Here is a 23293-nt window from a genome sequence, read left to right as displayed (position 1 = left end):
GTCCATCAATGGCTATTAGCCAAAATGTTGAGGGATGCAACCCCATGCTCTGGGTGTCCCTAAGCCTTGGACTGCCAGATGCTAGAACTGGACGACAAGGGATGGATCACTGGATAATTGTCCTGTTCAGTTTTTTCCCTCTGAAGCATCTGGTATTAGTCATTGTCAGAAGACAGGATATTGGACTAGATGGACTATTGGATTGATCCTGTATGTTATGTTCTTAGACACAATGTGAATGTCTTGGATATATTAGTATCTTGATATATTAGTAGTTATTGGAAAGATACTTACATAGACGTTAATTAGATGATGTTAAATGTTAAATAGCCAATGAGACTGAAGAAAATATGTAATTATGGTAGTGGAAATCGAATCTAGATTATCATGAAAGCATCACTGTAAGTGTTGCTATCTTCCATTGCTTTTAGTGTGCTAATTCTTCACAAAAATCAACTTGCTAAGTAATATAGTTTGAGATGTCATTTTAAAAAAATTCTTAACATATAACTAGCAGTCACAGCTGCAACAAACATATGGATTTTTAGTGATTACTATAAACAGTACAGGAAAAGAAAGCAATATTCAATTGGTTCTACTGTTGGAATTTTGCCAGGGAGGAGCCCCATCTCTTTAAGAAAGAGAGCCTGTACTTTGTGTAAATGGAGGTCAAATGGAAGCGTCTCCTCATCTCCAATTATCTAGATGCTAAATTCCAACATAGAATAGTCTGTTCTGCTCTGTCAAAACACTGCACATCTTTAGAAGGTACATGTTTAAATGTGTCATCTTTTGGTAGTAATTAGGTTGATATGTTGAGTTTGTCATAGACAGAAATAGAAGAGCATTAGTGACAGATGTTTTCATATATCAAGTTCTGTGTGAAGAATGGTTTACACTATAATGTTTCTGAATTATATTATTTCATTCATTGAGACACATCTGTTTTGAGATATATATTTTTAAATTGACGGACAAATTGCTACTACACTCTCTGAGATTTTGTATAAGCACATTCACTTCCATTGTGGTCTGCGACAGATAAACACTGTTACAAACTCACTGTAGTGCATATTAGTACCTGCTAGTTATAAATAAAATGAAGATAAGAGGAATATTATCCATGTTATATATCGGCGTCAGATGAAAGATAATCTCCTGTGAATGGATTCACTACAGTAATTGGTCTAGGATTTAAGTCCTCCATGGAACATCACAAATCCACATGAAGCCCCTGAGTACTTAATTTAGTACTTGGATCTCTTAGTTAGCTGAAGTAAGTGCAAAAAATTACATATATATTTATTATGCTGCTGTGGCTATATCTGAAAATTCTCTTTTGTGTGCTCTATTTGGAGTGCATTATACTCAAGAGACATATATTGCCATTGCCTGCTATTGCCATTGTAGACTGCAGTTCATCAGTTGAACTAGTTCAAAAAATATCTTAGGTGAAATAAATCATTAACACTTTAGGAAGGTGTTCAGACTAAAAATCACATTCGTTTTAGGATTGAAATGATGAAGTTTTTAGATTTTATGTAAAAATTGATCATTTCTCTGAAGAGCTAAAATAATTTCAAGAGATTTTCAACTTGAAGCCACGAATGTGCATCTTCAGTTACATGTGTAATATATGGCTTCCATAACATCTATGCCCACAGACTGTATGGGGGTGGAGGATCTGGCCAGCAGGAGGAGCTTTGAGTACCTTTTGTGTTGTAGCAGTGGAGTTTGATGCTCAGTAGTCATTTAAGGACCTTTTATCTGCGAGCTAGATGACAGTCCTGAAAATGTAATTTAATTTAATTTAATTTAATTTAAGCTCTGGCTTTTTACTGTGAATGTTGCTCCACTGTCTAATAAAAAACACAGGGTAAATTGGCACCAGCCATGCAGAGGATTTTTTTAAGCTGATTTTTTTTCGAGTTTAAAGCCTTAATTTTGACATTTGGATTCTGAGGAAGGGAGAAATCTAGTTTTTCACATTTAGTCCTAAAAACAGAGCTTTTATACATGGATAATTGCTGATGATACTGTACGTTCCCCACCCATGGTACATTTAGGACTCCAGTGAGTGTAAGAAAGTTAGTATCCTAGCAGAACAAGAATTTAGTGAAGAGGCTGCTGCTCTTCCCCGTGAACATCTAGATCAGCCTTGCAAAGATAACATGAAAATTTACTAGTTAGGAAAAAACCTGCATTTTATTCACTATTTTAGACACTGCTTGCCCTGGGTGAGCAAATGTTGCAAGGCTCATGTAGATTACTCCAGTTTTGGCAATGCACATCAATGGTCTCATCTTCAGTAGCCAATAGGAGCTGCAAGTGCTCAACACCTTTTTTAAAAAGCTATAAGCTACCAACATGTACAGGGAAATGAACTCTTGTGAATAAACACTTTCACTTTATAGTTTTATCATATTCTCTTACATCAATAGGCTCTCAACTTTATAGCTCCAGCAGTACAAAGGGGCTGGAAACTGGCCAGTTACCCTTTTCTTCCAGCCTCAGCTTACAGGGTGTGCCAGAAGCTATATTGTGTTTCAACTAGTCTTAGCTAGCTGACAGCTCCTTGGAGGATGTTAACAGCTGCCATTGTTTAGGGAAGACCCCAGGCTGTTCTAAACTATGTTGCGGTGAATGGAGAAGAAAAAAAAATATCAGGAAGTTGTGTTTGCTCCTTTGTGACCCTATCCTTGCTGTAGTGCATGGAGATTGGGTGTAGTAGAGAATTTGGATCTTAGTTTTGTCAAGCTTAGCAATTTATAGTTAAAAATCTATTTATCTGGTGTATTTAAGGTATTTTCTTACATATTGCAACATTTCCAATTTAATTTAACATTCTAGAACTTCTACTTGGTGGTGGTGGTGGGAGGGGATTTGGGCCTGCACAAGCTATGAGCTTCCACATCCAGCACTTTATAATTCCTGGAAGAGGAGATTAGAACTAGAGTAACCAAGTTCAAGTTCCCTCATAAATGTTTCATTGAGTGACTTTAAACAAGAATAGTGGTTGGCTAATTAATAAGAACTATTAGTAAGAACAGAAATAATAGTTTACTTTACTATACTGATTGTATCATGACCAGTGGAACTGGATTCAGAGGGCCCATGTTCCATAGAGCAGAAACTGTTTATTGTAATTCAAATCAATCCATTTCAACCCACACATTCCTAGTATATGCACCATTCTTTAGAATTCACAGTGGCTACACATAATTTAATTTTAACAAGGCAATTCTATAGTGCCCAGAGTATTAAATTGTTAGGTCAACTAGATATACGTCAACAGTTGCTTTTAACCTTAAAACTAAATACTGAGGCCTGGTCTACAGTAGGAATTTACATTTACGTCTCTCCAGGCTGTGAAAAATCCACATCTATAGCTATAGCGGACATAGCTATAGCGGACTAGCACCCTGGTGAAGACAGTGGTAGGTGGATGGAATTCTGTGGGAGGTGGGGAGGCTGCAGCTGGCCTCTGGAGGGTAGGGGGTGTGAGTGCCTGGGCTGGGGAGGGCCCCACGGCTGGGCTCTGAGTGGGAGGGAGTGTGAGTGTCTGGTCCCCTAGCTGGGCTCTGGGGGCAGAGGATGCAGAGAAATAAGAACTGGGCTGTCATAGGATTTCTTTAACTCTCTACACTTGGGGAAATTTGTATGGGTCTGTATTGTTACAGACATGTTTGCAGATAAGTATTTGGACACAAATTACCAAAATAATTGAAACTGGAGTGATTATATTGTCAGGTTTCAGAGTAACAGCCGTGTTAGTCTGTATTCGCAAAAAGAAAAGGAGTACTTGTGGCACCTTAGAGACTAACCAATTTATTTGAGCATAAGCTTTCGTGAGCTACAGCTCACTTCATCGCAGTGAGCTGTAGCTCACGAAAGCTTATGCTCAAATAAATTGGTTAGTCTCTAAGGTGCCACAAGTACTCCTTTTCTTTTTGATTATATTGTGTTATTTTGACAAATAACATTTGCAGAATTTTGTAGAATTTTAATACTGTGCACAGATATTTTAACTTTTTGGTGCAGAATTCCCCCAGGAGTACTCTCAGGGAGGTGGATTACCTACACCAATGCATTTTAAGTGCAGCTATATCTTTAGTGACATAAGTTCAATCACTTCAGTGCCTGTAGAGAATCTAAAACAGGAGACTCCAGGTTTCTCATTTTATTTTATTTTTTTAAATGTAGAGCTCATGAAAGGTACTGGAGATTGAAATATTGTTAATTCCCACAACAGATGCAGAATAGGTAGCACAAGTGTAAGTAAGCATCTGCACAAAACTCTGCTAGTGCGCCTCATTCCTAGTCTGGAAGGTCCAGCTATAGGGGTGAAAAATGATCCCTGTCCATTCAGTGCCCTTGTTGGGGTCCTAATGTGATGTAAACAAATGCCCACTAAGAACTAAACTGAGGCAATCTTTTATTTCATATAAGGCTACTCAACCTCCAAAATAGTCATGGCGAGGGCCCTACCAAATTCATAGGCATGAAAAACGTGTCACAGACCGTGAAAGCTGGTCTTTTGTGTGCTTTTACTTTATACCGTACAGATTTCACTGGGGGAGACGAGAGTTTCTTAATATGGGGGTCCTGACGCAAAAGGTAGTTGCAGGAGGGCCACAAGGTTATTTTAGGGGTTGCGGTATTGCCCCCCTTACTTCTACACTGCCTGCAGAGCTGGGCGGCTGGAGAGTGGCGGCTGCCAGCTGGGCGCTCAGCTCTGAAGGCAGCACTCCACCAGCACCAGCAGCGCAGAAGTAAGGGTGGCAATATCATACTATGCCACTATTATTTTGGTGTCGCTACCTTCAGAGCTGGGCGGCTGGAGATTGGCAGCTGCTGACCGAGGGCACAGCTCTGAAGACAGCAGCGCAAAAGTAAGGGTAGCAATACCATACCAGGCCATCCTTACTTCTGTGCTGCTGGCTCTGCCTTCAGAGTCAGGCTCCTGGCCAGTAGCCGCTGCTCTGCAGCTGCCCAGCTCTGAAGGCAGTGCCTCTGCCAGCAGCAGCGCAGCAGTAAGAGTAGCTATCTGTGCTGCAGTGTTGAAGGTTCATGTTTCAAACCCTGATGATCATGCATTATGGGGAGGTTGTTACAATTATACATAAATGGTTTTTACTTTTGCATACAAAAGGAAATTATATATAAAAATTGGTGTTAAAAGACCTTCCCGCTTTCCCCCCCTAACCTTGTGACACCCCCTACCCAACTCCTTTTTGGATCAGGACCCCTACAATTACACCACCATGAAATTTCAGATTTAAATAGCTGAAATCATGAAATTTACAATTTTATGGTATGCTATGACCTGAAATTGACCAAAATGGACCGTGAATTTGGTAGGACCCCAGTCATGGCTGTTGGTCACTATGCACCTGAGCTGAATTTTTGCTTATGTTCTAGATGTGAAACGCTCCATATGTTCTAAATTATATATTCTAACAGTTAAACGTTATCTATCTACGGTAGGTTGCAAAGTCAAACACTCAAAAGTTAGGAAGTGCCAGATTTACCGTTGTCTGTTCAACTTTAATTCATCCCCCTCTGCATCTAACCTGTGCACTGAATGAAATAGGTGTTCTGAGACAAAAAATAGTACATGATGATGCAGTTAAAGACTAACATAATACATATGCAGAAGGGAGATGGATGCTTCAGAATGCTTGAAAAAATAATATTCTTTTAACAGATTTTTGTGTGTAATTTCCTAGGTTTTTTGGTGTGCAAATCTAAAACCCATTTATGTATAACTATAACAACTTCCCCATAATGAATGATCATCAGGGTTTGAAACATGAACCTTTAACACTACAGCACAGACCTATACCACTTAATCCACAGGACTAACCACATTAGCTGGCAGCAGGCTGTTAACCCAGATAGAGGACGGGAACTATGTGCTATGTCCAGAATATAGCTGGCTCTCCCCCGCCACCCTAGGAGCCATCAGAGCCATCTCACTAGAGGTAATGGGCTGCTGGGTCCATATAATATAGGAGCCCAGCTTGGATTTCTTTATCTTGGGAGTTTGAGGAACTCCTGCTCCATGTAGTACCCCTTCCTACACCCCTCTCCTCCCACCAAAAGCTGCTGTGGCAGCTCTCAGGGGTTTTCAGCAGTATTGCCTACTAATATGATAGGGTTAGCCTGGTCTGGAGTGTTCTGTGATTTTGAGAGGCTGCCAAATTTTTCCCAAGAAAGAAAAAGGAAATAGTGTTTAACACCGTACAAATCAGGTCTTTTCTACACACAAAAGTTGAACATTTGGGGCCTGCAGAAATACATATAAAGAAAAGACATAACCTTCCTCCTAAACATTCTTTTGGCTGGCAAATAGAAGTGCCAGCTTTCTGAAGGTTAATGCTTCACTGAAAGACTTAATTAAATTTGTCTTTCATGTGAAGACATTACATATTCTTGCAGCAATATATATTTCGTTTGCTGGCTTTGAAGTTCTTCCAGTAAAAAGGCAGTTGAACATTTTTCCAGCACACAAACTTTTAAGCATTTCTATACTGTATGATTAATTTATTCGAGCTTTATGGCAGCAGCTACATTTTGTGCAGAATTCAGAGTTTCCAAAGTGAATGGCAAAAAATCAGGGGCCAGTACTTGTTCAGAACTAAATTGACAGTTGGGATCAGCCAGAAGCTGGAGGTGCTAGGGAGCTACTACTTTCCCTAGCATGCTGTTGAATAGTGGAATTCCTAGAAGAGATCAGCTCAGGAGTTAATGTTGCTCGAAGCAATATTCACTCCCCTCCCCCACCTTCTACAGTTCTGAGCTGCGATGGGGAAGGGCAATAATTTTTTAACAATGGCACAATAAGGAACGAATTTAACATTTTTTTTCTTAATACTCTGTTTTACATTAGGAGACTACAAAACAACTTGACTTTGTGATATTTCTAATTCAGTCAGTTGAAAGAGCTTGCGCTACTGGTTAGCTTTGTGTTAAGAGATTTTCATTCCTTTTATATTTCGTGTAATACAAGTGGTCATTATCTTAAACAGAGCCATTGCACCAAATAAGTCAAACACAAAAAATTTGGCAGCATTAAACATTATTCATTCAGCAATTCTTTATGCAAGTGTCAGACTAGAAGCTCTCCAGCCTGTGTTTATTCCTTCTATTGCTGGGAAAACAAAAAGCTCAATCTGGAGCTTGAATTTAGAACCTAATATAATACTTGCAAGACCTGAACTGTTTGGCATTTTCTTTACTTCAGTCTTCACTGAATAAAGATTTCCTTAATCAGGGTTTCCATGTTAACAGTTCTATAGGTTTTAATAAAGTTACTTTTCTACACAACATTTGAATATGACAATCTTCTCCTACAAGCTGGGGAAGTAATCAGATAATTATGGTGCTGTGGAATCAATTATCCTGAAGTAATTCCCTCTCAGAAAAAAATCACTATTATCTAAATTGCACACCTCAAAATATTCACTTTATTACACAATAAAATGTTTCTTTATCTTTAGAGATCTTTATATAAAAATGACCTTCCAAATTCATGCTTGTTTGAATCTACTTCAAAAGTATGAAAACTGCATATTTCTAAATCTTTCCCTTATGTTTTTGATACTACATCCTCAAAGTAACTCAGATTTCTCAGTAAGCATTTCCATAAATTGTTGGCCCTCTTCAAGAATTTCACTGTTTTGAAAATTACTTTCAGAGATCTTGTGTATAAGAAACAGACCATGCTTTGCAGATGACAGACCGGGGATAAGATGAACAGTAGCATAAACCTTTTTTCTATTTGACACTTGACATATTTTTCCTTCTAAAAATGAGGTAACTTGTGCCATTTCTGTTTAAGAAAGCATAGCTAGGAATATGAAAACTTTAGTTATGTAAACAGTGGTCTAGCTGAGCTAATTCAAAAATGAACATTAAAAGCCTACATATATATGTTCACTTTTTATAAGTAGGTTACATTTTCATTATGTATAGTTCAAAATAAACAGAACAAAATGTCAAATATATGCTAAGTAACAAAGAAAAAATTTGTTTGTCCATCTATATTTTCAACAGTTAAAAATAAGTGGAGTTGGTACTATTCTGTTCTGCTCCAAACCTAGTACTTAAGGTTTTTTTGGAGGGTTTCAGACCCAAGGATACAACAATAAAATATAATCCTTAATATCATTACATAGTTTCTATTTAACTAGTGTTGCTGTAACAAAAGGAACTTAAAAATCAAGTTTTACATTTCAAGGCTCACTATCATGAATCCCTGAGTCCACTACCACTGCATCCAGATTTAGTATCTGCATTTTAAATGGATGTTTCAAATTAGAGGGTTCAGACTGAGGCTCAAGAGTTGCAAGTGGCTCTTTAATGTGTGTTGCAAAGAGCAGCAGGAGACACATTAAAACATGTGATTTAATTATTAACCAGTCTAAGTTATTAAGCAGTCAGGATGCTTTTACTATGTTATTAACCAATTGTGGTTGATAAAATAATACTTACTCATTTTACTGTAAGAGTGTGTGTGTGTATTACACATATAATGAATTCACACTACTGTGGCACTTTTGGGTAATGTTGATTGCTAACTTGGCTCCTGAACCACTGAGGTCTGAGTAATACTGCTCTATAAATTTGTTTTAAGTTTAGTAAAATAACCTTTGTGTGTCTATAATTAATAGCATTTTATTTGAGTGGCCTGAATGAGAAAAAAACTGCTCAATGCCAAATAAAAAGATAAATGATTGCCTGTGTTAATCATGTTCTTCTCTAAAAAAGCTGTTACAAAGCAAATAAAATAAGATATATAATCCAGTGGATTTATTTTTTAGTTGCTGATCATATTCTATTTTTATAGTAAATTTCATACTGAAAATCCCAGAACACTTACATGTTGAGATCAGCAGTGGTTTTTCCCAAGTGAATTATTCAGTCCAGGAACAGGGATTGCTGGATCAAAATAAACAGGACTACTGATACTCTTAATGTTAAGCATAGGCCAGGTCACAACATTCCAATCCTACAAGCAGATATGCTAGAGCGGACTCCTCTTTCTATGTTAAGTCCCATATACTTCACAGTCTCAGATCTGGGGTGAAGGGGTGATCAATAAGGTAACCACAGCATAAACCATATTATATAGAGTTAATATAAATCTATACTTCTCATCCTTCTTTCAGAAAGGCAATACTGAGGTCCTCTTTGTGATTGCTGAAAACCGAAAGGCATAAATTTAAGGGTGGGGCCCTCTATGTTCTGGCCCAATCCCAGTGCAGGGATCTCTACTTCCATTGCAGTTTTGGTTAGAAAAGGTACTCATTTCCTGTCCTAAGTTGTAGTGTAATACTGCTGTGTTGTTTAACACTTGCTGACTTCTAGTGGTGAAGTATCCCTGTATATGGTTTATATAAGTTTAAGGACTTAACTTTGCAAGTACACGTGCCAGTATGGAAAGGACCCTTTGGCAAATACCTCTAACTACAAAGGTATCAGCATCAATGGAACTCTGCCAAGTGTAAGGAGTCTGCATTACTGTATCTACCTGGAGGATGATTTCATCCCTTTTTCCTGAAATCTGATGCATTTTTCTACCTGTTACTTGTGTATCATTTATGAGTTTGATTCCACTACAAAAGTGTTTATGAACAAATTTCCAGGTGTCTTGTTTTCTGGAAGTATATTCCAGTAAACTAGCGGCACTGCAATAATAGTTAAAAGAAAAATCTATATTTTACAAATTTCATTCACTGCAGAACTCCCAATTCTAAACTTAAAGGGAAATACTGCAGAGAAACAAAATCACTATAAATCGAGTGTTACTGAACTGCGAAAATAAGTTCTTTCACTTCTGAGAATTATACCTTTCCAAAAAATTGATATATTGGTTAGCTGTATTTATTTGAAGAGCTGTATTTGACAATACAGTACATGCTGTCATACTTAGAGCCACATAGTGTAGAACTGTGGAATTACAGTATTTTGACTTTGTACCTTTCATGTACTACAAAAGGCTAAAAAAAAGTAGTACCACTGAATGTTTTTTTAAATGAACTCATTTTTCCCACTCAAGACACAAACAACCAGCAAGCCCTTCTGTCCCACAATCTGGGATAGCATAATTCAACAAATTATACCAATGTAAAGATATTTTAATCCAACCAAATTAAAGGGGGCACTAGCTATCCATGCTAAATACAAGTTCAGTACTGTAGTCTGGTCTTAATTATAAACAGTGTTATCCTGAAGATTATTGCAATATTTAATAACGACCACTGATGTTTGCTTACCAACATACAGGCCTAATATAGCTATCTCAAGGGAGAAAATACTTATGCAGTATTTAGACACAGTGAAACCATTTAGTGCTATAAAACTAACTTGTCAGATTTAAGACAATTTATTGCAGCTTGGTTCTGCCATGTGCTGAGTATCTGTCAAATCACATTGACTTTAATGTAAGCTGAGGGCACTCCAACCCTTGCTAGTGGCTCAGGATCTTGCCCAATAAAACTACAGCCTTTCAACAAGAATGTCATTTTTTTTTTAAGTCAAATAGTGCTAATTGTTAGAGAAAAATTCAGTGATTACTTATAATTCCTCAAATAGATAAATGTTCAATAGGAGTTGAGGGTGTTCAAGACCTTGCATGATTGGGCTCTAAGGCCAAGATTCCTATAATCAGATATCCAAAGTGGACCACAGCAACTCACTGCAGTTAATTCAAGTTATAATTAAAGGGCTGCCCATAAGTTGAGTTCTAACAGTTATATTTAAAGAAGAAGAACAAAAACAACAAAAAAAAAAATTTGGGGCCATGCCTTGCCTGACAACTGAGTATTATTTGTATGTAAAAATTACACTATTACTCTTGAACGGCCCCCCAAAAACCCCTCCTTAATTGGGTTTCAGATTCTGAAGATTCCCTCCCTTTCCCCTCTGCTAAACTTTTTTTCCAAACTATAAACTCCAGGAAATACTGAATTACTGTTTGATCACCTCAATTCTGAGCACCTTTAATAAATATAGATAAATAGGTTAAATAAAATTGGGAAATAACAAAGTTAACTTTTTCCAACCATCACTACCTTCAAAAAGGTCAAAGTCCTGCCTCTAATTAGATCTTCTATTTCCAAAAGATATTGTTTTGTACATACCTGTTTTTAAAAACATCTACGTGAGAACAACAGATTGTGAGATTGTAATACAAGCCATTTATCTATTGCCAAAAGGATTCCTGGGGAAGCTATGGACTTAATTCTGCAAACCTTACTCATGCAAGTAAGGGTTTGCAGCATGAGGTCCAAATGATCCCAATGCTGATTCATTAGAAAACAATAAATCAGACGCTCCAGCTTTAATTAATAGCATATAAACCAGCACAGAGCACAACTTTCTGGAGCTCACATGACAGGGATCTGAAGTAGTGCATTTAAAGAAATGTTAAAAGCATGGCACATACAGCTTCACACCTTGACCTGCAGTTTCCATCATGTCTAAAGAGATATTGTCAATTCAGTTTTGTTTTGTTTTTTTAGTTTCCATTTCTGATAGAACAGTATTAAATATTGCCAAATTCAGTCAAATGGCTGGACTCATGATGAAGACAGATCCACATCTAGTATTCTTCCCATCCTTACTACAATCTACTCCTTTTTACATCAGTAAGGTATGGCCCCTGGATTCCTGACCTAGTTGTCAACATAGCCCTTTCAGATGGGCAAGCCTTGGATAGCTGATTGAAAAGTAACGGTATTCTTTATAATATGATACCTAACACGTTGCTTCCCATACTTTGTAGTATTGTTTGCAAGCACATAACTTAAAATAGGAAATGTGACATTTTAGTGTTTTTTCCCCTCTTAATTTATTATCCTTTTTTGTACATTCACCCAAAGGCAAAGAAACTCATCTGCTTTAAAATACCTAATCAGCAGCTTTCAGGAACCAAATCAGAGAATTTTATATTAGTTTGTTGTGCTCTTGGAGATCCAGAATGTAGTTTGTACAAACAATGGTCAACCCCAACCTATAGTATACCCATCATCATCATCACCACAGCAAGTGCAAATATACATGACTATCCAGTAGAGTGTGTTGAACAAAACCAGACACCTTAAAAAATATTGTCCTCAAAAAGTTAAATTGCATGCCATGGCACATCTGCTTGCAGTATTTGGAAAGGAAGTGCCATGACTGTCATTTTAGTCTTATTATGCTATGAGGGAAGGGTGGAGTGAGCTATCATCATCAGTCCTCTTCAGAACTGGATTCCTCCTCTTGGTCAGAGAGCTCAGAAACAGGGAAACGCAGGATAGCTGCTACCCCTGTCAGCTGGCCAAGCTGCTCCCCAGACACATGGAGGCTGGAGAATATGCGCACTGTGCCCATGTTCTCCCGCACACTATCTACCAGCCGCACATATCGGCTGCGAGAAGCCACATCCTGGTGCCTGAAGAGTTCATCACTGATCAACAGGGTATCAATGGCCATGGCCTCATTGGCTTTTTCCACATGTTTGAGGCCATAAAAAGCACGGTCAGGCTCATGTTGCAGCATCTTGTAGAAGTCATCCAAGGCTTTGACCTCACCAGCTGCTTTGGTGTCAGAGAGACGGCTGGCCACAGCTGGGTCACAAAGAGCTTCTTTCAGCGCATATTTATGTCCCGAGGAGGAGTGGACCTACAATAATAAATGTTATAGATAGAAGAAAAAGTGGATCATTTAGTCCATGCTGATTACTTAGTCTTATATGTTTCACTTGTGAACTGAAATTTTCCATCGTCAGTCTTTTTATCAAGGTGAATTTTTTTCAGAAATATCGAACAAAATCTCTTCAGCTACCTCTGAATTTAGCAAGGATACAAAAAAATGCTTCCATCATTCAAGATTTGTTTTAAACATCCTGGGATCTTAAGCACTGGCCTAGAGCAAAAAACATCTGAAACTAGACAGAGTAAGTCTCAATAGGAACTAGTGCTTTTGCTACATTTGAAAAAAAAAAAAAAGAAGAAAAAGAAAAAAAAAAGATGGGTTGTTTTTCTCTCTAAAGTTACATCTCTGAAATGATATACCAACTGTTCAAAAAAACAACAACCTGCTACGGCTACAGATATATGCTTCAGAAGAGGCATGCATTGCACATGCTGCAGACGCTTTTCAGTAGTGATTGGACCCTGCTCCTCATGCTGGTCATCACTGCAAATCAGATAATACCTGATACATATCCATGTTAAAACACTGAGTTAAAATGAATACCCGTTTCATACTTCTGAAGCTATTTTTAATGCATTGGGACCTCCAAAGGCTTGGAAGCTTGATTTTGGATTAAAGACCTGCTTAATCTAGGAAGCCAGAAGTAGTAAACTCAGGAAGCCAAGAAGATCTGGATTTTCTTATTTTTTTCATCCTCCTTTAAAAAATACCCGAGAAGTCAGATGAAAAATAATTAGTAAATGAAACCTTAAGGTCATGCAGACAGCAAAACGCGAAGAGAAACAAATATTAAGGTTTTCAACAGCAATGTTAATTCAGCCCTGCCAGTTACAGGTATGTTTTCATTTGCTTTTTTCACAGCAGCATTAAATTTGTCATTAAACACTCATGATTAGGGCCCTACCAAATTCACGGCCATGAAAAACGCGTCACGGACTGTGAAATCTGGACTCCCACCATGAATTCTGGTCTTTTTCTACCTTACACTATATAGATTTCACGGGGGAGACCAGCATTTCTCAAATTGGGGGTCCTGGCCCAAAAGGGAGTTGCGGGGGGGGGGGGTGTCGCACGGTTATTTGGGGGTGGGGGATCACATGGTATTGCCACCCTTACCTCGGTGGTATGGTATGGTTTTGGTATGCCACCCTGACTTCTTTGCTGCCTTCAGAACTGGGTGGCCAGAGAGCAGCAGCTGGTGGCTGGGCACCCAGCTCTGAAGGCAGCACAGAAGTCAGGGTGGCATACCAAAACCATACCATACCACCCTTACTTCTGTGCTGCTGCCTTCAGAGCTGGGCGGCCACAGAGTGTCAGCTGCTGACTGAGAATACAGCTCTGCAGGTAGCAGTGCAGAAGTAAGGGTAGCAATACCATACCATGCCATCCTTACCTTTGCACTGCTGCATTTAATTATCTACTGCTTTATCTAGTCTAGATTTAAATGTCCCAAACAAAAGGACACCTACATTCCTTACTAGCCCATCATTTAAGATCTCACAAAAAATAAATTTCTCTTGATGTTCAGCCTAAGTTTTCTTTGTGTTAATGTCACTTTACTTATAACACCTTCTTGTCACACTGTATAACTCTTCACTCTTTTGGGCTTTCCCAGTTTCAGGGTTACTTATCTACTTTACCTGAAGGAATTTGGACCGGTTCTCTAGCAGCAGCTTGTTGTCAGTCTTGACTGCCTGCTGGAACATGTAGTCACAGAACTGTTCTCTTACGAACCCCGGGCTGGCCACCAGAACACATTTCACAATCTCAAAGTTGATATGACGCTGGATTGCCTGCACCACCTGCTCATAGAATCTCTCCAGTGCTCGGTCATGTTGACTGCAATTACCCTTTCGTTTTCTGGGGATGTTCACTTCAATCTTAGCCCGGGTCAGTGTCATGCTGGGGGTAACAAGACAGATATGAGCCAGCCCCTCCTGCATGACCACAGCTGCCACGTCAGCGCTCCAGCTTGGGTCGCAGGCCTGCTCAATGCGCTCCAGCACCACACTGTCCCACTGCTTCTTGGCTAGCGTGAACTGGCGATTGGGCTCCAGCTCGATGGTGTGGTAGGCTCCCATCTTGACGTACTCATTCTCCTGGATGTTGGTCCCCTTGACCCGCAGCTGGCAGGCCTGCGAGTCGAAGTCGATGGTCTCCACACAGAGAGTGAGGGTGGTGCGGATGCGGTTGCTGCCCACGCTGCCCGTGGCAGACTCGGTCTGCACCTTGCGGATGGTGGATGCCCGCAGGCTGTCGCCCACCTGCAGCAGATTGTAGGTGTGCCATATGTCCTCGGGATCCTCGGGGATCAGGGTCACCTGCCCCGCGTTATCCTTCTCGATGTCCTTCCTCACCAGCTTCATCCTGCCGCTGCCCGGCCTGCCCCTCTCTGATCTCACCGAGAAACGGGGACAGGCGCTAGCTCCTCAGCCTACGCACGGGCCGCCCTGGGCCTCACACGGCCTGGCGGCCCTGCGACCTCTCAGCGGGAAGGGGACGGGGTCAGCGCTGGCCCACACAGCGGGGACAGAAGCCTCTCGGAGGGGACACGTGGCACGAGGCCGGCCGGCTCTAGGCCCGGGGCACAGGGCGGGGGTGGTGCTGCCCGGCGCCGGACCCCTCCCGCGAAGGGGCTGATCGCTCCGCCGAACCGCGCTGATCCGAGCGGCGCTTGACGACACTGTGCAGTCAGTCAGTGAGGAGCAGCGGCGACACCGGGACGCGCCTGCGCACTGGCTGGTGACAGGACGCAGCACACTCAAAAGCAGCCGGCGACAGCATAGTGTCCGCGCGTACGCACCAGCTCCTTCACACAGCGCATGCGTGCACTGCCGACCCGGAGCGGAGACGTTGAGATTACTTCCGGCGCATTCATGGTAAGCTGGCTCAGGGAGCCCGCGGCGAGTCCTAGTCACGCATGCGCACAGAAAAGCCGGGCGCCGCCGACGCCGATTGCACCCCCATCGCGCGCGCCTTTAGCGCATGCGCGGAATGTGCCCGGGCCGTGACCGGGGAGCCAGGGTTGGGGCGGACGGTCGGGGCTGGATGCGGCTGCCGCTGCCGAGGCAGAGACGGCGGCGGCGGCCGCTGCCGTCCGGAGAGAAGCGGGATCGGGGTGGCGCACGTGGCCCTATCACCGTTGTTCTGAGCGGGGCTGCGCTTGCCCTCCAGGCGGCTCGTGGCCCAGCCCCTGCTCCCAGGCTGCGCTGTCCCTGCCCAGCCGCCGCCCTCTGCTCCGAGCAGTTCCTGACGCAGTCAGTGGGGGCCGGGCCAGGACTGCGGGCAGGCAGCGAGGTGGAGCATCTCCAGCTGGAGCCTCTCTCGCCCTGCTTGACAGCCGGGCCCGCCTGGGTGCACGGCCTTGCTCTGTTACACTTCCCTTTGGCACAAAGCTTGGTCAGTCGGGCCCACACATATAGCCATTGGCTAGCTCTTCCATTTAATAGTGATTAGTAATAATATCTACATTTTATACAGCGCTTAACCATCAATAGCTCTCAAAGCACTTTACAAAGGAGGTTAGTATCCTTACCCCATTTCACAGATGGGGAAACTGAGGTGCAGAGCAGAGACTTGCCCAAGGTTACTCAGCAGTTCAGTGGCAGAGCACCCAAGGCTCCTGAGTGCAGTTCTTGGGCTCCCACAAGCTGCCAGATTTACAGTTCCCACAACAAGCCAAATTTGAAGAGTAAGTAAGTTAGATATGAAGCTAGATTTATGACTTGTGTTATACAAGAGGTCAGATGACATGATCACACTGCCCCTTCTGGCCTTGGAATTCATGAAGGATAAAACTCTTGGGAAATGTTAAAAAGCAGTATTGTGCCAGGTAGACCAGGGGTTTTCAACCTTTTTTCTTAGGTGGACCCCTAAAAAATTTCAAATGGAGATAGGACTCCTTTGGAAATCTTAGGCATAGTCTGCAGACCTCCTCAGCAGTCTAGAGACCACAGGTTGAAAGCCACTGTGCTAGAGGAAGCAAGATAAGAAACTATATTAAGTGCAGGTTTCAGAGTAGCAGCCGTGTTAGTCTGTATTCGCAAAAAGAAAAGGAGTACTTGTGGCACCTTAGAGCCTAACCAATTTATTTGAAATTAAGCTTTCATGAGCTGTAGCTCACAAAAGCTTAAACTCAAATAAATTGGTTAGTCTTTAAGGTGCCACAAGTACTCCTTTTTATATTAAGTGCAGATCATTCACATAAGAATTTCTCTATGAAAAAAATATCAGGGTTAGTAAAAGTTAGAAAATAAAAACTAACTGTCTTGGTTCTTTTCCCCATGTAGATGCACCGTGTAGCACTATGTATATACTGAAAAAGTTGCAGAAAGAATTGGGGCATTTTTTCAACAGTCGTATTGGAAAAAATAAGGAACTTTTTCCTAGCATGGGATTTTTTTAAAAACGTACTTAATTCTATTATATCTTGAATTCTAAAGGTTGTTATGATAGAGGCAATCAAATGGACTCAAGTAATTGAGAAACTCAGGCCCTGAGACGCTGAACGTACTCCTCTCATTTAAGGCCTTGTCTACATGGAAAATGGAACTGAAATTAGAGGTGCAGTTTGCACTTTCAGGTATTTCAGTGCAGGCCGTCGTAGAAAACTCTTATTTTGGAATTGTTTGTTTATGTAAAAAATTCTTAGCAAGTAACAAGACCAGTCTTTTAGTTATACAAAAAGGGTAGAGGCCTGGAATCCTTTGAAAAAAGGAATCTGAGAAGCAATCACATTAAGGCAGAGAAACCTGGAAGGAACAGAAAGGAAAAATGTAACAATGATTGCTAGTATCCCTGTGGGCAACAACCATCCAAGAAGTGAGGATGGGGTCTCAATTTCTCCCTCTTTATACTGCTAGTGGAGAGGATTACATGTTGCACTTCTCTAATGGGGGTGGCAGGGAACATATTTTTTCTGTGCATTTGGGAGGTCTGGGGCTATGCTTGATAGACACAATGGAGTCAAAACATTAGTTTAATCATAAAAAAAAAAGAGTAGTTAATGCTGAAAGTGAAATTAAAACCACAAACTGAAAGGGCATATAAGTGAGCCAGGTTGTCTTTTCCTGTTACTAATCTTTTTTCTGTTCTGTCAAGAGCAGGCATGGAAGCATCTAACAAAGTTTTAAAAACCATAAGGTATTTGGAAGGAAAATATCAGAGGTACACGAATTGGAGAGATAGCTAATCCAACACAAAATAAGCAATGTGGACAGGCTCTAATTGATAGTCTTCCATCCCTATGATTTCTTATGTTCTTGTAATCTAGATTTATATTCATACAATGAACAGATAGATATTAGGGAACAGATACTTATTTTTGTCGTGGGGAAAGCATAGTCCACATCTACTCTGAGGCTTATGTTATGTGATATTATATATGCATCTAGTGGCTAACATAACAGTGCACAGTCAATGCTCTTTATAGAAGTCACAGCATATGTATACTATAGCAATATTGATAGTAAGAATATGGGCCAGAATTTTCAGACGTGTGCTCCTAAATTATGCATTCTGATCAGCTGCATAAATATGAAAGAATCAAGTTAAATATTTTAAGAATGAAACTAATACAACTTCAATACACAAACACATTTTAGCCTGTTTTGTCAACTTCAGATATTCTACCAACATCTAAAGTTAGCCATTCATATGTCACTATTCACTTGTTCCAAGATCTCTGTGATAAATACTAATGCTCTCATTATTTAATTAAAAAATTAACATACAGGGATCTCTGAAGAACAGAAAAAGATCAAACTGGTAGGTCCCATATTCTACAAATCTTTACTCACCTGAATAGCCCTATAGAAGCAAAGGGGACAACATGCGTGAGTAAGGGTTATTTCCCTAGGTAGATTTTGGAAGATTTCTAAACTATTGTTCCAGATGATTGAAGGGTAGCAAATATTGTATTTGTGTATAAAATGGTTCTGGGGAGTATTACAGACCTGGAAGCCTTACCCTGTACCTGGCAAATTGGATGAACAATTGAAAATCAAATAATAAAACACTTGAAGTTCATGATATGATAGCATCTAGCCAACAGGGTTTCTGCTAAGGAAAATAATCATTAATCTCTTAGACAGCATCATTAAAGTAGTAGATAAAGAAAAACCACTTGACTGTTTAGATTTATCAAAAGACTTTTAACAAGGTCCCTCAGAAAAGACTATTAGAGTAGCTAAGTAGTCGTGGGATGGGCAATGAAGTGATGTCATGGATCAAACAATCCTGTAAATAGTTAAGCATTTGAGTATCTTTTTAATAAAAAGAAAAGGAGTACTTGTGGCACCTTAGAGACTAACCAATTTATTTGAGCATAAGCTTTCGTGAGTAGCTCACGAAAGCTTATGCTCAAATAAATTGGTTAGTCTCTAAGGTGCCACAAGTACTCCTTTTCTTTTTGCAAATACAGACTAACACGGCTGTTATTCTGAAACCTATCTTTTTTATGTGAGTAATCCCATTCAAGTCAATGGGCCAGATCCTCACCTGGTTTAAACTTTGAAGACCTATGACAGTTTCCATAACTGAGGATCTGGTCTCTTGCAACTACTTTCTTGTGTAAAATTAAGCACAAGCATAATGATTGTAGAATTGAACTCAGTCATTTAAACAGTTTCCCTGTTATTTTGTGTAGGTCCTTTTTGTGGAAGACATGGGAGAGAAATATTTTTTTAAAAAATAGGAAATTGTGATTGTAAAACCATATAAACTGGCAGGGAGACTAAAGAGCAGGACAAAAATTGACAGGTATTTTACCAGAAACTATTTTAAACTGATTTTAAAAAACAAACAAACTAGATTTCAAGTTGAGAGTGTCTCTTTAAGCAGAATTTAAATTTTAAATAAAGCAATAGTAAACTCTGACTTCCCAACATATCAAATTATTTTGCCTGTTTCTGCAGCATAGGGTGACAATTTAAAACAGAAGTTGCAGTATTAAGATAAAAAAAGTTAATGAGAGGTGCAAAAGTCAGGAGTTCTGCTTAAAATCTGAAGTTACAATGTGACAATTGAACTTCATATGTGGTAAGCAATCTCTTGAACACAGAGATCAATACAGCCTAGTTCATTAAGAGCTTTTGGAAGCAGTAAATTGCTTCTTATAATAGTTTTGTATAAAAATATACTACAAGCAGGGTATTGCACCGATGGCCTGATCCTGCATCCACTGAGCTCAAGAATGTGTTGTTCATTGTAATGGGCAAAAGTTTTAGCCCCTGGAGAGATAAATATTATCTCAGTAAGTTTGAGGAACACATAGCTGAGTTGTGTGGCACCAGAAACCTGGTCCTGATCCCAATGAGACATTGAGACTTATGCCTTTGACTTCAGTAGGGCAGGATCCTATGACCAAGGAGACATCTGCTAAGTACCCATTACTATGCATTACATTTTTCATCAATCAATTTTATTTTTAAAAATTTCAGAAAATTCAAAAATACCAAGAGCTCAATTGGAAATGTGAAGGATTATATGTTGTCTCCCATTCATTCTCAGAGAGAGAGAGAGAGACAGATTTGTATGTGTAGGACCTATGAGCTCTTGCTACGCTCACTCCCTCACCCCTACCTTTTCTAGCTTTCTGTTTTGTTTTCCTAGATAATTTAAAGGGTTCTATTTTCTTTTTAAATATAGCAGTTCAGTTCTTGATTTTCAAGCTCTGAGCAGTACAATAAATAAAGGTGTGTATGTTAACATGATTTTCTGAAGTTTCCTCTTTTTGATTAGATAATATCTTGTTTGCAGTTGAGTCACTCAGCTCTCCTTAGTCAAACCAAAGTTGCACCATCACCTTGTTTTTCGTTGCTTATCTTAGATCAGAACCTGTATGAAGAGTAGCTCTGGCTAAAGCAGAATCCAGACAAGATGGAGATGACACTGGTAGGAAGAAGGGATGTGACCAGTATATCTTGGACTTGTGAACTCGCAACAGTCCAGAACAAGACAGGGGGCTCTGAATGGGAAAGAGGTCTCTGAATGCAAAAAGCTGTGGGGAGAGCAGCTGAGAAATGATGGGAGAGAAATTGTTATGGACAAGAGGAAAAGAACAGAGAAGAGGTAGTGAAGGCATAAGAAAAGAAGGGATGGGATAGTTCTGTTATATCACTTTCAGCCTGTGTTTAGCTTGTCTATGTGGATTGTAAGTTCTTCTGGATAGGGACTATCTGCTACTCTGTGTTTTCACTTCTACTCTGTGTAGCCCATTCTTGGTTGGTCCTTAGGAACTATGATAAACATGGTTAATAATAATTCATTAATGTGCCCATGAAGAGAGAGAGCTCCTGTAGAGAGAAGGCTCAGGGGCTGTGTAGAAACAGATTGAGAGTGAGTGCGGGTGAAAGTTGAGGAAGCCTCATTGTTTTGATATTAAAATAATCTTTGTGTATGCAATGGTATTATAATGGTCAAAGATTAGGCAATTAAATTTAAGATAATAGCACTATTAATTTGTCCACATTGTACACACGTGAAAGAACCTTAACTTTTGCAGTTCTTGACTTCATTTAAATTTGCACTTTTCTTGCTGAACCATCTGAAGCCAATACAAGTGTTAATTTTTCAGTTCCAGATGGAAAAGGAGTCCAGAGATAAGTATTTCAAACTGCTGTTGCTGCATATCCTCCCTCCACAAAGAAACACCACCATCGCTTACACAAAACCGAGCATAAGGATTTGGAAAAGGATCATATAATAGTTTAGGAGATCATTATAATAACATGATATACATTTGCAAAGTGCTACCTGTCAACTGCCTGGTAAACCTAGTTTGCTACACTTGTTAAGGTTTCTACACGAATCTCATTTCAGAACAATCCCAAAGTGAAGAAAAGAGTTACAAAACACTTTCAACAATATAAATGACAGGTTTCAGAGGAACAGCCGTGTTAGTCTGTATTCGCAAAAAGAAAAGGAGTACTTTAAGTCTCTAAGGTGCCACAAGTACTCCTTTTCTTTTTAACAATATAAATGTTATCCTTCCCCGCCACCCCGTCTCTCTCCATTTAGATGATTTATATAAAGCTTATTTCTTCTTGCTTATTGGTTAATTTCAGACGTTCTCAGCTCAATTATTTTGGCTTGCTCACACTGTAAGAAAACCGTACCCCAGAGAGCCAAATTCCACAGTTGTGTGAATGTTTGCATTTCCTCAACTCATTTCCATTTCCTTGAATTTTCTCTCTCCAAATACAAATGCTTTAGCCACAAATCCCACAACATATCAGAAATTGTTGTCCATACTTGAAGCGCTGCCCCCCCCCCCTTTTTTTTTGGCAAAACAAAAGAAATCCCCAACAACATTAAGACCTTACATGGAAATACTCCATGCTTAATGGGCTGAGCTACCGTCCCTGTAACCTTTTTTCTCTCTCTCCCACAGTCACTCTGAACAGTTAACATTGCCCTTCGCAGTCAACCATATCAGAAACCAAGAAAAAAAGTTCACATTCATAAATGTTGTTCCTACATACCCCACCCTTCGCCCAGCAGCTTCTACTTGTATTGTTCTCGTGTCCCATCCCTCCTGCTTTTTGAGTATTTCCCCTAGATCCTAGGGTGTAAAGGAGACTGACGCCCGGCGAGGAAACGTTTCTTAAAAACCCACTCCCAAGAGCCGTCTTAAACCGGGGCACTCTGAGCGGAGTGAGGTTGCTGGGGATGATGGATGCAGAGATTTGAAGCGACTCTGGGATGCCATATCCTGAGAGATTCATCCTCCCCAAGAAGGGAGCCTCCCTGCAGAGGAGCGAGACTTGGCAGATCTGGGTCTTCAGAGAAGAGGGAAAGAGAGAAGAGTTCTCTCACCTGTCAGAATCCCGCATGGGACAGCGACCCCTGGGCTTCTGCTACGGAGGGGCTGGGAGCCCATGGCTGCAGTGGCAAGGATAGCCCGTGAAGGAGCACAGGGCCGGGGGGGCAGCAGATCCCCTGGGCTAGCTCGGTCGTTCACACGCTGCCTGTTAGGGAGAACAGCTCAGTGCGCTGCAACTGCCTCTGGTCCCCTCTGCATCAGCAGCCGGGCTAGGCATTTCCTGTTTGTTGTTTCAGTCCCTTTAAGTTTTCTCTTCTCATCAAGATGAGTTGCGCCCCCCTCACACCCTCGCACCCCCCCCCCCCCGCAACCCCAAACGGTCTCTGAGCCTTTGAAACCCCCACGTGGCAGGATCCCAGAGCGGAGAGACTATGCACAAATAAAGTCAGATCTCAGTGTTTAGGCTAAAGTCTGCAGGGAGCAAAGCAAACCTTAAAGGGACATATGCACTTTTATAATTCATGGGTGTCTCCTACCGGCCAACCCGCACCCCAGATGGGAGTGGGAGGGCAGTAGGAGAGAGCTGGATGTCCGGCTCTGGATTACAACTGGCGTGTCATTGGTCTCCTGCCCCTTCCTTCCCTCAGCACATGAAACAAATCAAAGAGATGAAGAGAAGTGCGTTAAATCCAGATTACAAGACACTTCCAGGCTGAGAGCGGCTTTTGTTGGGCTAGTTTTATTTCACTTACGTCACTCTAAAAGTGTGTACGTGCTGTACCACAGTCCTAAAGCCGGTCACTTGCTCCTAGGAGAAAATCGGGG

At 40.7% G+C, this 23293-nt stretch overlaps 2 protein-coding genes across 4 annotated transcripts in view; both read right to left on the bottom strand.

The window, feature by feature from the left end:
* The window catches only part of ITGA1 (integrin subunit alpha 1), a 129590-nt gene extending 106809 nt beyond the window's left edge, over positions 1-22781 (bottom strand). For 2 of the 3 annotated variants that reach the window (XM_073343911.1, XM_073343913.1), the window contains exon 1: positions 22522-22781. In XM_073343911.1, the coding sequence (XP_073200012.1) occupies positions 22522-22585 (64 nt within the window). In that variant the 5' untranslated portion in view covers positions 22586-22781. Of the gene's footprint in view, positions 1-22187; positions 22361-22521 lie in introns of those variants that run through there. The other variant, XM_073343912.1, reaches the window with a different exon arrangement.
* On the bottom strand, positions 4171-15920 carry PELO (pelota mRNA surveillance and ribosome rescue factor). The gene is made up of 2 exons (XM_073343914.1): positions 14346-15920; positions 4171-12672 (listed from the first exon to the last, which is right to left on the bottom strand). The coding sequence occupies exons 1-2, from the start codon at positions 15069-15071 to the stop codon at positions 12241-12243; spliced, it is 1158 nt and encodes a 385-aa protein (XP_073200015.1). The 5' UTR covers positions 15072-15920; the 3' UTR covers positions 4171-12240.
* Positions 22782-23293: the final 512 nt, after the last annotated feature.

The sequence above is a fragment of the Lepidochelys kempii genome, chromosome 5 (genome assembly GCF_965140265.1).
Source record: "Lepidochelys kempii isolate rLepKem1 chromosome 5, rLepKem1.hap2, whole genome shotgun sequence".
Classification (NCBI taxonomy): domain Eukaryota; kingdom Metazoa; phylum Chordata; order Testudines; family Cheloniidae; genus Lepidochelys; species Lepidochelys kempii.
Note: the sequence above shows the minus strand (reverse complement) of the source record. Positions and strands in the feature narration are given on the sequence as shown.